This window comes from Camelus ferus, chromosome 5 (genome assembly GCF_009834535.1).
Source record: "Camelus ferus isolate YT-003-E chromosome 5, BCGSAC_Cfer_1.0, whole genome shotgun sequence".
NCBI lineage: Eukaryota > Metazoa > Chordata > Mammalia > Artiodactyla > Camelidae > Camelus > Camelus ferus.
In genome coordinates this window covers 24,402,885-24,416,504 of record NC_045700.1, presented here as the reverse complement: position 1 = coordinate 24,416,504, position 13,620 = coordinate 24,402,885, and the positions used below count along the sequence as shown (strand labels likewise).

Sequence of the window (13,620 nt, the reverse complement as noted above, 5' to 3'; positions counted from 1 at the left end):
GTTTAAATCTTTGTTACCTTCGCTGTGAATTGAAATTGTACATATTTAGTAAATCATGCAGACAAAACAAACTTTTTAGACAATATTTTTATTGGAGAGTTTTCTTTTCCTGTATCCATGTTAAAAAAAAAAAAAAAAGACCTCCTTTCCCAAAATAAAAATGTCAATACTAAATTTAAAGAAGTATAAAGGAATGATTGCTTCCTTTAGAGCTAAGTATTTAAATAAACATGGAGATAATTGGCAACATGTTCTTTTGGGCTAATAGGCCGTGTCCAATTTTTTGGGTCTGATGTTTCAGAGGGCCTCTTTTTCAGGGTTGAAGATGATATATTAAACTCTGAATTAAACAAATACTATTAAATAACAGAAATAAATCCCTCAGTCTTCATTTGTATATGAAATACGGAATTAGTCAGAGAAATGACACTGAGATGATATGATGCTGAATATGACACCAGCTAAAACCTGCTCTGTTGAAGCAGTCACCTGCCACCTACACTCTAGAATGGCATGTGAAAATGCTCCAAAATATTGAAAGTAGAAAATGAACAGTACTATTCCCATTAGGCCTTGAGATGAATATGACAAAGATTCTAATAATTTTGGTCAAAGAAAATGATGAGTAAAAAATACATGAAGATTGAAGTGGTGACAAATGATCTTTTAAGTATTCTAATTGGTCTTTCTCGTTCATATCTACAGAAATTGCAAATCCTGATGGTCCTGATTTGTAAGTGCACCCAGTCAGCTTTCTCTCTTTCACTCCACAGAATATGCCTGTTAGATTTGGAACGAAGAATAAGCCCCCAAAATGTTAAAAATAGACTACTGCCCTGGCAGGAAATTTAGCATTGGCAAGCACAGAACTCAGAAGGAACTGATCTAACATAAGGAAACATTCAGAAAAAGATTTGTGCATTACGATCCTGTTCTGACCATTTTCAGAGCAGTCAAAGGGAAGTGAGAGAGAGACTGAGAGACAGACAGACAGAAAGACAGAGAGAGTGTGTGCATGTGTAGATCGCTAACTTTCAGTGTATACATTTGAATAGCTAGTGTTTAAAAAAAAATACCCAAGAGATGGAAGGAATCTGAAGGAGTGCTTTTGAGATATTTTATATATTGTTATCTTACACAAATGGAAAACACTTAAAATGTTGATACTGGAAAAATGAAAGTTTCACCAAAAAATTCTACATTATTTATAAGATGTGCCAACAATAAGACAGAGAAAATATTAGTTTATCTTTATTCTTTTTATAGGAAACTTAGATTTTAGTCTGTGACCTTTCCTTAAAGGAGAATTGCTTTTATCCATTCCTAAAATGGTTTCCTTACAGGACGAAAAATTACAGTTACACTTCATTCTAGTTTCATTAAGGAAAAGAAGAATACAGTCTTCAAATTGCTTGAAAAAAATATAAGCGAGCAAAGGGATATAAATTTAGAAAGGAAACCCAAGAACATCCCTGCCCTCGCAGAAAGCATCATGGTGTACTTAGTGACCACAAGCAACCTAGACCTCAGCTTTTACGTCTCTTCTGAAAGATACCACTTCCAACACAAACGATATTTCCCAACCCTGTAGGGCAGCCCAGGATTGGTGCAGACATAAAGGGAGATCACCAGCTATTGAATAACCCTTAACCACTTCCTGCAGTCCTGACTGAAGCATTCCGTGGAGGTCTACCACTTCATTATTGAACGTGCTTAGAAAGTGTGAGCTCATGGGTTTCCGGTTGAAGGTACAGCTAAGCAAGAAGGAAAAGAGAGAAGTACGAACCACCCTTCCCAATTTGTTTTAACGCTTAAAACACCATTGCTCAGAGAGTGGGCTTGAGAATCATCAGCCTAACTTCTAAGTAGACACTTCTTTTTCTTCTCTGCATTTTAATAAAGTGTTTTTATATTATCAAAGCAATTCCATGAAATGGAACATTTCACTCACTTTAAATGGTGAAGGAACATTTGAAAATACCGTATCAAAACAAGAAGAGTTCTAACCACAATAGCTGCTTAAAATGGACTACCTTAATTTTAAAAATGAAAGTTGGAATAACGATTTGTACAAATACTTTTCAAAGAACTGTGATGATCCCTTGAGTCAGATGCCTTCGTCTACAAATCAGCCTATAACTGTGTTATAAACCCCTTTATGACCTGACCAAACTAAAACGTACTTGGTGTCTACATTGAAATACTCAAAAACCTTGTTCTCATCCTTCAGTAAAACTCCCCTATGAATTGGTAGGAAGAACATCTTGATGTTTGTAACACTTAGAAAAATAAAAGCAGTTACTTAAGCTACCACTCACATCTTACAGGTGAGGAAACTGAAGTCTGTATAGCCTTGGGACCACGCAGGTTGTTTGTCTGTTTATCCCACAGTGATCTAGAAAGCAGTTAAGCACAGGCTGCCAGAGCCCCGGTGTCCTGACAATGCTCTCTACAACACATCACAGTAAAATGCTTCTTCAGATGGATATGGAAACATCAAAAGGAGTGAGGTTGTTTCCCCCAATCCTGCAAGAAGTTCGTTCTGGTCTACAGGAACTCTTCCATGCAAGAGAGGAATGAAAATAAGCTACTTTGGAAACCCTCTATTACTCTAAGATGTCGCACCAGCATCTGAGGGCTGTTAACCACGTCTGGACTAGAGTCTCCTTTCACTGAGAGCCAGAGATTCTCAATTTTGAGAAATGCTCTTTAAAAATTACTAGCTGCTGTTCATACATTTTACCCACTAGTTGGTCCAAGATTTTTGACAATGCTTCTGTCCATTGAATAGTGATGGCTTTATCGAGTCCCTGCACCCACAGTTTTCAGCCTGAACCCACTGTGTGAGTGCTTGGGGCCATTCTTTCTCTAGCCGCTGCTTTTCTGAGTGCCCCCGTGCACTGAAAGGCCCAGGGGTGGTCAGAGGAAGAAACAAGGTGGAACAGGAGCAATTGGAGATTCCTAGATCTGCAACAGGAAAGTTGGAACAGGCGGAAATAGATGGAAAAAAATCAGAGAGTGGAGGAATCTCGAGCCTCTCTCATCTAAAGCCCTGGCTTTTCACATTCTGGGGCTCAGAGGGAAAAAAAAGCCCATATCATCCGGTAGTTATCGGCAGAGCGGAGACCAGAAGCCAGGTGTCCAGCTGCGGCAAGCATGCCTTATCACTGCTGTTGATGCTTCTACTACTCCTGTGATGCTTCTAGTCCACTTAGTGGCCCTAAAAATAAGAGTAATAATTAACAGTTTCAGCGGTAACAGTTGTTCAATTTACTGAGTGCCTACCCTGCATGAGGCACACTCAATACTGTAGGATATACGAAGATGAACAAGGCAAGATTACTGGCCTTAAGTTTCTTATAACTGCCAGAGATAGAGAAGTAGAATACTGAGTTCCAGGTTCTGTAAGGAATGTACCAGTATGAAAGTCCCCAGCAGTCTCCCTTTTATACCTTAGTGTTTCTTCTTTTTAAGCACAAAATAACATCATTTCCCTCAATAACGTGCATACTGGTGAGTGATGCTACATAAGAAATACTGCTCTCCATCCCAGGGATGCAGTGGTGGACAGTATTCCCACCATAAAGTACCTACACTCTAGCAAAGAAGGTAGACAACAGGACAAGTGTATAAGATCACTTCACATAATGCCAAGGGTTTTGTTAAAAATGAAAGAAGGTGATGTAACAGTGAATGAGAGGGAACTGGAGGACAGCGACCTCAGCTTGGGGGCCAGGGAGGGGAGTGTCAGGGAAAATCTCTTTAAGGCTGTGGTGTTTGAGTTGAGTCTGAGGGATGAGAAGAAGTGAGCCATGGGAGGATGTGGAGGGAGAGTGTTCCAGGAACAGGGAATAGCAGGTGCAAATACCTCAGGCAGGAATGAGTTGGGTTCTTTGATAATAAAAGCATCAGTCTAACAGAGCATGTAGAGAGGGAGAAGGGTGGAAGACGGAGGCAGACGAGTAAGAAAACACGTTTCAGCCGTGCAAGTGATTTGCAGTGCGATCTCCTGTAGGCGAGCACCCAAGAACAGCTGTGCAGATAAAATGCAGGGAATTTTCAGGAATGAGGCTCCTTAGGTCCTTTGGTCTAATGTCATGTTTTCATAGGCAAGAAAACTGAATTTATTCATCTGTGAGGTTTACACTGTTGGCGTCAGGAGACGTGGCTTATCATTCCCAGTGAATAGCCTGGAAATGAACTTAGCAACCTGTTTGTGGCCTAATCGTGATTTCCTCCCCCGTAAAAGGGGCAGTGACCTTCTACGTCCCTCCTCCTGAGTTTAGAATGGGAGAAATCTCATTTCTAACACTTTCGCAAAGCCACCTGCCTTGTATCTGGTCACAGGCAGATCTGTCAGCCTGGAAAACAGAAACGTTTTGGGCCAAAGGAAATTTGTATTTTGGAAACAGAAGCACCAGATCCGGCACGCCGGCGGCCACGGTGGCACGTTACCCTGAAAGCACCTTCCTCCGCTCAGGCCCCAGTTAGCTCCAGATAGCTGTGCTAGAATCAGGCCTGAGCAAGGGCCCCAGCCATTTCCCCTTCCCCTGAACTTCTGAAAAACACAGAAACTCGCAGAGCTGCGAGAGGAGCCAATAAGAAGTAAGGAACATGCAGCAGGTGGTACCATCTGTGCCCGGCTAATTCCAGCCAAAACAATCTGCTCCCTAGAGCTCCCAGTTGTGGAGAAGGGAAGAGGATCCGACAGTGGCGGGGCCGGGGAGGGGGTGTAGCGGCGCAAGTGCCGAGGCTGTTATTCCAGCGTTCAGCTGGTCGGGGAAGTAGATTATTGATGCCAGTGAACGATTATCTCTCTTCTTTTCTCTTTACAACCACTGTGGGAGATTCTTCCGAAGCCTCACTAGCTGGCAAGTACCAGATCCCACACCTGTGAGACAGACACGTAGGCATCCCTGGGAGTCTGTCGCCACTGAGATGGGAGGGACAGACACTCCCCAGCAAGACGCGGACACACAGCCCCCTCACTCCAAGATGGAAAAACAAGGTGGGGGCAGCTTATGTTTATTTTACCCTATTTTCCTAGCAACCGAATTCTCTCTCGCCTGTTAATTCTTTGAAAATTATCTACGGTTTAGAATGAGCTTATATGCCTCATGTTTGATCCCCAGGTTGGCATTTTCTAAGGTAAAATTCTTGCACTTGATGGACTTCCCCATGGGGAGCAAATCTTCTCCCCCAGCACACGTATAATCATGGGATGAATAAATACATGCAATGCAGAAAGAGGTCTTTGTCGGTGGTAATAACCTTCCTTTAAGAGTAACAGATAGACAGGAACCACCCTTTTCGCAGATGGAGGAGACAGCAATGATTTGAGGGTCATGGAAAGAACTGTCCACTCAAAAAGAAAATGTTACCCACTGCAAAATTTCCACCAGCACCTTTAGGTTAAATCGCTGTCTCCAGGAAGTCATCTGTTAAATGCAAATACCTGGGAGGGGTAACGTTTGCCTATTGTCATCCTCCCTGAGATTAATTGATCAATTTAGAGCACAGAGCTGAGCCCTGAGGGAGGGGGGCACAGGTGAGTCCACTTTTACTGGGAGATGAGGAGGTCTGGATCTCAGGTGCCAACCCAGAACACTGGGACCGCATGGATCCCTGAAGGAGGGGAGATGGTGCCTGCTTCTCCTCCCCTGCTTGGGCTGGATTGTGTCCCTCACAAAAGGTATGTTGCAATCCTAACCCCTGCTACTTATGAATGTGACCTTATTTGGAAATAGGGTATTTGCAGCTACAACAAAGTTAAGATGAGGTCATTCGAGTGGATCCTAATCCGATATGGATGGTGTCCTTATAAGAAGAGGGAAATTTGGACACAGACACATGCAGGGAGAATGTCATGTGAAATCAGAGATTGGAGTGAGGCAGCTGCAGGCCAAAGAAAGCCAAGGATACTGGCCATCACTAAAAGCTAGGAGAGAGAAATAGACCGGGAACCTCAGGATGAAGCAGCCATGCCCACGTCTTGATTTTGGACTTCTAGCCTCCAGAACCATGAGAGAATCCATTTCTGTTGTGTTTAAGGCACCCACTGTGTGGTACTTACAGCCGCCCTAGGAAACAAATGTCTGCCCCAAACAAACCATGGGGAAGCCTTCAGTTTTCAGTCTCTAGGTTGGTCTAAAAGTCAAGATTCGTTTTTGATCTCTTAGTGCCGGGGCTTTCACAGATAAGTGTCAGCAGGAATATCCCTTCTGATTTTGAGAGGCGTGTTATCAGGAAAAAGACAAACTGCCTACTCTTTTTCCCAAATGTCTTCTATAAGGTAATCTTTTTAATTAGGATAATTAAATTCTCGTTTCAAAGGGCACCAAAGTGCAAGCATTATCATCTGATTTCCTGTAAAGAGTCTTTTTTCTGCCTCCTGTTCCACATGGTGTCCATTAACAGAAGAAGCACCAAGCGAGTCAGACATTACGGTTATAGGTTTGTGGCTCGTGTCAATGCTAAGAAGAGGGAAATGAGAAAGGAAAACATAAATTGGGAAACAGTGTCAGAGGGCAGGCCAAGATAATGAAAGTACCAGAAAGCAGAGGAAAAGGGTGTTGTGTGGGAACCAAAACCTTGCTTCAGGTAGGAAATGTCAGAGAAAAATACAGCAAATGTTTTTAAATGAAGGCCAGGGGGTGGAATCCAAGCAGTTCTTTGTTGTGTTTTTTTGCAGTCTGACGTCAGGAATAGAAATTAGTGAACGTGCCCTCTCCCCTGGGTCATACTGCACTATGAGCTTAACCTTTTTCAGCTCCAAGTCTCCTGTGACATCAGCTGATAGTTCCTGCAGTATACTTAATCCCTGAGATTCAGGGAGGATATTGGGGGTCCTGTGGGGAAGGCAACATGAGAGTCCAAGACAGGAATGAGTCAACTGAGGTGTGTTTTGATATATTGATATATTGCTCTGGCCTCAAGCTGGGAGTCAGTGAGACCAGGTCCTGGGCCGGGTTCTCAGATGTGCCTGCGAGCTCTGTTCTGCCCCATTACTCCTGGCCTCCGGCTGCCCGCCCAGCCATGAGTGGACCACAAAGGCCCAGGTAAGAAAGTCAGGGGATGGTTCACTGAAACTCTCTCATCTCTTTACTAAGAATAACAAACCCAACTCTATGTCTTCTTCACGGAGGCCAGCATGCCATCCTTTACATTTTATTTCTAGAAGATGGTATATCATCTTAAAAGCCTGGGTTAATTTGCTTTTCTCCAAGCTTTGTGGTATTTTTTATATGCCATTAGTCTGTTCTTGCATGTTACTGGCAATAACCGTCCCACCTAATGTATTTAATTTGTTTTGAAAGTCATAGAACATCTTTACACAAAGAAGACGCAGCTTTTAACTCCATTGATGACTTCCTCTTTAAAAGTCCTCCTTTAAATTCCTAACCACAGTCTTCTTGGTTTTCTTCCTACCCACTGACCAAGCTCTGCTTTCTTCACTCAATCTTAAATGCTAGCGTTTCCAGAGTCCCTCTGGGGCTCTGTGCTCTCCTCATTCTGATCACTGTGCTTCAGCGACTTTTCTATACCCAGAGACTCAAAAATGCATCTCCCTAGTAAGACTTTCCTCCTGTGCGTTAGACCCTAGCATCCAAATGAATACTGGACATTGCCACCTGATGGTCTCAAAAGCACCTCAAATTTGACATGTCCAAAATGGACATGGTCATATCTCCCTCCCACCCACCATCCGCCTGCTAAAACCTGGTGAATGTCACTTCCTGGGCCACTCAGGTGGAAATCTTGAGAGTCATCCTGCTCTATCTCTAACTGGGTTATCAGTCTCGTGAGTCATAGTCCCCGTTATCTCTCCTGCTTGTTCCTCTTCCTCAGTCACCTTTATCACTTCCTTATTTCAGGCATACATGAAATCTCACGAATTGCCCTGATAGCCTTTTCACTGGTCACACTGGCCCCAATCTCACCCAAGATGTTGCCTCATTCTTACATAGCAGGGAATAGAGCTTCCACTCAGGGTTGATGGAGGAGCTGGCAGATAGAAGAATGCACCTTTTATGTTCTTTAAAGATATTTCTGGATATCTTTACATACGACTTTCTTGAACATTGTTTCATCGCAGTCTTAACAACTGTTAAATTGTCGTATCTTCTTAAATACGATTGAAAAGAATGTGTTCAAGAGAAATAACTTGCTCCCCCCATCCCACCTGTAACTACACTTGTGGTTTATCACCTTCTAACTCATCCCACATTCCTACATTGGCCAAAAGTGCTCTTTTGGTACTTTAATGCTTTCATGTCTATCTTCTTCTCCCTAAACCTGTAAGCTTTTAAAGAGTAGGGATCCTGATACCATTGTAGTCCCTGGGAGTTACTGCCACCAATAAATGTTCACTGATTTAATCCATGAATGCCAAATTGATGATATTAAAACCTTACTTTGAAATTCTTCAGTGGTTCCCCAAAGCACTCAAACTGCAAGTCATTTTCTTTAGCTTGGTCCACAAAGCTTTCATGAGCTGCCTCCTCCTTTCCTCCCTTTCCATCAGCTCTCATCACCCCTCCAATTTGCATCTGCCTGAACATACCTCTCTCTATTTTATTTTACTTTTTTGTCCTTCAGAGCGTAGCTCAAGGGTCACTTTTTTTTTTTTTAACATTTTTTATTGATTTATAATCATTTTACAATGTTGTGTCAAATTCCAGTGTTCAGCACAATTTTTCAGTCATTCATGGACATATACACACTCATTGTCACATTTTTTTCTCTGTGAGTTATCATAACATTTTGTGTATATTTCCCTGTGCTATACAGTGTAATCTTGTTTATCTATTCTACAATTTTGAAATCCCAGTCTATCCCTTCCCACCCTCCACCCCCCTGGTAACCACAAGTCTGTATTCTCTGTCTGTGAGTCTATTTCTGTCCTGTATTTACGCTTTGTTTTTGTTTGTTTGTTTGTTTTTGTTTTTGTTTTTTAGATTCCACATATGAGCGATCTCATATGGTATTTTTCTTTCTCTTTCTGGCTTACTTCACTTAGAATGACATTCTCCAGGTGCATCCATGTTGCTGCAAATGGCATTATGTTGTCAGTTTCTATGGCTGAGTAGTATTCCATTGTATAAATATACCACATCTTCTTTATCCAGTCACCTGTTGATGGACATTTAGGCTGTTTCCATGTTTTGGCTATTGTAAATAGCGCTGCTATGAACATTGGGGTGCAGGTGTCATCCTGAAGTAGATTTCCTTCTGGATACAAGCCCAGGAGTGGGATTCCTGGGTCATATGGTAAGTCTATTCCTAGTCTTTTGAGGAATCTCCACACTGTTTTCCATAGTGGCTGCACCAAACTGCATTCCCACCAGCAGTGTAGGAGGGTTCCCCTTTCTCCACAGCCTCTCCAGCATTTGTCGTTTGTGGATTTTTGAATGACGGCCATTCTGACTGGTGTGAGGTAAGGGTCACTTTCTTAAGACTATTTTTCCTGAAACTCTAGTCTTAGACCTGCCCCTCCTCTGGGCTTCAGTATGTGCTTCGTTAATGCACTGTCCGAGGGTTGGTTTCCCAAAGGCAACGTGTTCCTGGAAGGTCAAGACTGTCAACATTCTGACTCGAGCCCCCAGCATAAAGCCAGAGACCCAGCAGCAAGAACGTAGGAAATGTGTGAGTCTCCTAGAGGGCGGCTATCAGCAACGTCTAGTCCCCCACCGACCCCGGTCATCAGCCAAAGAGAGGAATAAGTCAGTGACAAGACAGAAGATAACACAGAGAGTGATGTCAAAATAAGGAGCCATGGAAGGACCCCGATGCAAACCAGAAATTTGTAATTCAATACACTTGAAGATTTTTGAAAACCATTTACAAGATTCTATTGGGGCACAAATTTTACCCTTATGGGTTAACAACTTCATTTCTCAAATAATCACTAATGACCATAGCAGCACCAACCTCTCCTACCAACACCCAGACATGGATTGAATTGTAAAGTTAGTGAGGCCAAACTCACTGCAGTCCAGGCGAGGTGGCTTACAGGGCAGCATGCGTGTGTAAGCTTTCTACCTCATACCGAATGGCAGCGTAGCCTTTACACTATTTTAGCAATGACTCAGATGGAAACATGAACTAAATAAAAGAGGAAGAGGCCTGAAGTAATCTGGGATGCATTTTCTTCAAGTTCTCTGGAATTTTCAATTACCTCAGTTTCCTGACAAAGCTTTGCTGATGCCAGTAATTTACAGTAACAATCAGCAAGATAACAGCAGGTTTGTGTGGGCCAGAGGTAAATGTGGGTCTGACATGAGTAATATATCCTGCAGTGAAGGACAGTGGGAGGCATGAGAAAAGGTACAGTTTCTATTAGTGATTTTTGAGGAAAGTGAAAACCATATGCATACGTCACAGAGCAGGTGAATATGTATGCAGTCCTCACTGTTTGTTCCCTGGGAATGTAACCACTTCCTTCTTGAATCCTAAGTGGCTTTTTATCAGGACCCCAACACAGATGCTACCAGAAGATGCTATGCATTTGTATCTGAAAATTTTATCTGACAGAACACACTGTGAGTACTCTCTGTATTTTTGTGTAATTACAAAAGACGTAGCAGATACCATCCTTGCTTTGGATGGTGTACAATAAATAAGACAAACAAATGGGAGACAGACAAAATAACCTTTTGCCAAGAGGAATCTTCTGCAAACCAAATGACTAAACTGAATTTCTTAAGTCACAGAGACAATTACAAAACTTTTTTCTCCAGCCATTGTGACAACGCCTGACAAATTCTATCAGCCTACTTTGTCCCAGAGTGTGAAACCCACAGATCATGAAGGCATTTAGCTGGAACTTTGCAGTTCCTTGGGGTCAACACTGAAAGCTTCATTTCTCATCGTGCGGGACTGAATGTGCGCTGACCGCAGGCTTTCCCGAAAGTTGCCTCTCTTGGTTTTCTCACAAAAATTGCTGATGTGAACTGGTTCCCTCATGATTTTGCTTTTTCCTCCTAAAGCTAAAGACAGCGAAACCAGAACATTTAAAACTGAGGGTTCTAATGTTGTTTCCTTGTCAATAAAATGAAGGGTTATAAAGGATTCTTAGGCTCCTTCCTATAAAGTTTATGATGTGAGAGTGGTTCTGGTTAAGGGAGTTTCCCCTGCTTTAACACAAGGAGTTCTGCAGTGGAGGGGTGAGAGGCTATGCTTTCTCATGAAAAGACCTGGATTTGAGTCATGTGACTCAAACTGTGTGACCTTGGCCAAGTGACATCACTGAGCCTCAGTTTACTTACCTTTAAAATGGGAATAATATTATTAACTATTTCACAGAACGATGGTGGGAATCAAATGAGACAAGAGGTGTGCAAACAGAGTGCAATTGCTCCCTAGGGCAGGCCCTGCCGAAGGGACAGCAGTGCGCAGTGTATTTATTTCATCCACTCTCCCTTCGACTCCCTTCCACAGTGTCTGTTCTTCCGTCCTGTGTTTGAGGGAAGCCTTCCTTTGATAACCTAGTGTTAGGTCCACAGAGAGCTCTCTAAAAGGAGCACAATAATTTCAGAACTTAGAAATATTCCAGCATGTAATTTTTAGGGGGCTGGGATTGTCTCAAGATTCATCCTCAAAAAGACCCTTTGTTTCATGGCGGGCGTTAGCCTTGGGTTGCTGAAAGAGGAAGGAATGTTTGACAATGATCAGTGCGATGAGAGGCCTCAGAGCATGAGAACTGAGGAGGTTGTTCTGCCTCGATTCTAGATATGGGATGCCTCCGCAGCGCTGAGCAGATGATCCAGGGCGATAATGAAGTAGTCACAAGGGTGAACCTTTGTAACAAGGCACCCCAGGCACTGCTCCCCATTCAAACCTTCCCGTTAGCCCTTTTTGCATATTTTAAAGAGATACTTTGAAATCCTGAGCTGGCCTTGCCTGTTGAATTGGCCCATATGGGGAATCTCTCTCGGAACTTAAGAGAGACCCAGGAGGGGAAGCTGCTGGAGCTGGAAACTGATGGCAGGAAAAGGTTTCGAGTTTATGATTATTGTTTTCCTTTGGCTAATTTTAATTCTGATGAATACTGAGTTTTCTTTGGTACTTTTTGTTCCTCAAGTCTTTTTTTTTCCCCCAGTTATGTTGTTCAGCCAAGTATTTCTTAAGCCTCTGTGAAAACAACACTACATATTTCTTCAGCTCATGTAAACAAACATTTCCATGAAGACTGGCTTGAGAAATAGATGTAGATGGCAACCTGAAAGACCGTGCCTATTGTAAAAATGAAAAGATTCAATAGATTGACAGGTAAATAGATAGCATACTAAAACTTAATGTTAATTAAAACGGATTAGAATTATGTTAACTCTTGCCATCCTATTCAGTTACTTTCTGTTCCTCTAATAGTCTAAATAGGTGGAATGCCTTGATACAGTCTGATCCTTGGATGGCAGGACACGTGTCCAAACTGCTTTAAAACAAGTCATTTGTCAACAAGTATTTACTGATTGCCAGTAAACACCAGTCATTGTGCTGGACAACAGGAATAATTTATGGAAACTCATGAGCAAACAGATCATTACAGGGGCAACGGAGAGGAAGGAGTTCTGGTGGTTCTGTGAGGCCTCTGCCTTGGGGAGCTAGGGAAGGCTTTGGAGAAAAGAGGGTAGTTGAGTTTGGTGCTGAAGAGCCAACAGGAATTTAGCAGGTTGAGAAGAGAGGATAATGTGGAAGGCACGGGGGCGAGGAGCGTGGTGTGGGGAAAGAGCGATGAGCTCACCATCTTCCTCTGGTTTTCACTCCTTGAATGGGACCAAAGTAGACTTCATATTTAAACCAAGACATAAAAAAGAAAAAAACCCTCATCCTGTAATAGATTAAATTATATCTACTCTCCTTGGTATTAGTTACCTGTTTTTCACAACTGCTAATGAAGACCGAAATGAAGCAGCAATATCTGGGCCTGATCTGCGTTGCGGAGGAGCAACCTCCTGGCATCACGGGGGAAGAGGAGAGGAAGCCCCTCCACGTTGCCCCTTCCAGTAGAGATAAATACGGCTGGAATGTCACCATGAAAGTGACGCAAGCCCCTGACTGATAGGTCATCTCCCACTTAGATCCTGACCTTCCACCTAAAACAACACCATCTAGTGACTTCCAGATGTGGATGCTTGACCATTACTAAGCAGTCAGGACTGAAATGTTGTTTCCCACAAGCTATGAATAAATGGATGACTTATGAGGGCATCATCTCAGTATGACCAGCAAGAAGAGAGAAATGTGAGGACATAATTTAAGCATCTGAATGAAGCTCTTGCTCTATCATCCCTTCCTGAAAACTGTATTTCAAAGTTAGCCTTTCTAACAGGAAATAGAATAGCTTGACAAAAGGAACCACAACTGTATATCTAAACTGGCAGCCTATTTGTATGGTGTGGTGTGATACATATGTTCACCGCCCTTTACTGGTTAAACTGTATTTCATTATCACCTCCTTATTTCCACTTCTAATTCTAGCAGAACAATTTCCTATAAACAGGTCGGTTCTCTAGCAGTTTTGAGCATAAGAATTTTTTTTTAAATGCCTGATCCCAACTTTACTAAACAGTGTTTTCCCTCATCCTTAATTGTAGCCCCTTGGACACACACTTAACAGGT

The 13,620-nt window shown here is 42.5% G+C and overlaps 1 protein-coding gene across 8 annotated transcripts in view; it reads left to right on the top strand.

Annotated features, from left to right (window-relative positions):
• The window catches only part of ZEB2 (zinc finger E-box binding homeobox 2), a 143,260-nt gene extending 130,448 nt beyond the window's left edge, over positions 1-12,812 (top strand). For 5 of the 8 annotated variants that reach the window (XM_032479400.1, XM_032479404.1, XM_032479402.1 and 2 more), the window contains one exon: positions 12,710-12,812. In XM_032479400.1, coding sequence (XP_032335291.1) covers positions 12,710-12,797 — 88 coding nt within the window. In that variant the 3' untranslated portion in view covers positions 12,798-12,812. Of the gene's footprint in view, positions 248-12,709 lie in introns of those variants that run through there. The other 3 variants (XM_032479405.1, XM_032479407.1, XM_032479406.1) reach the window with 2 other exon arrangements.
• Positions 12,813-13,620: the final 808 nt, after the last annotated feature.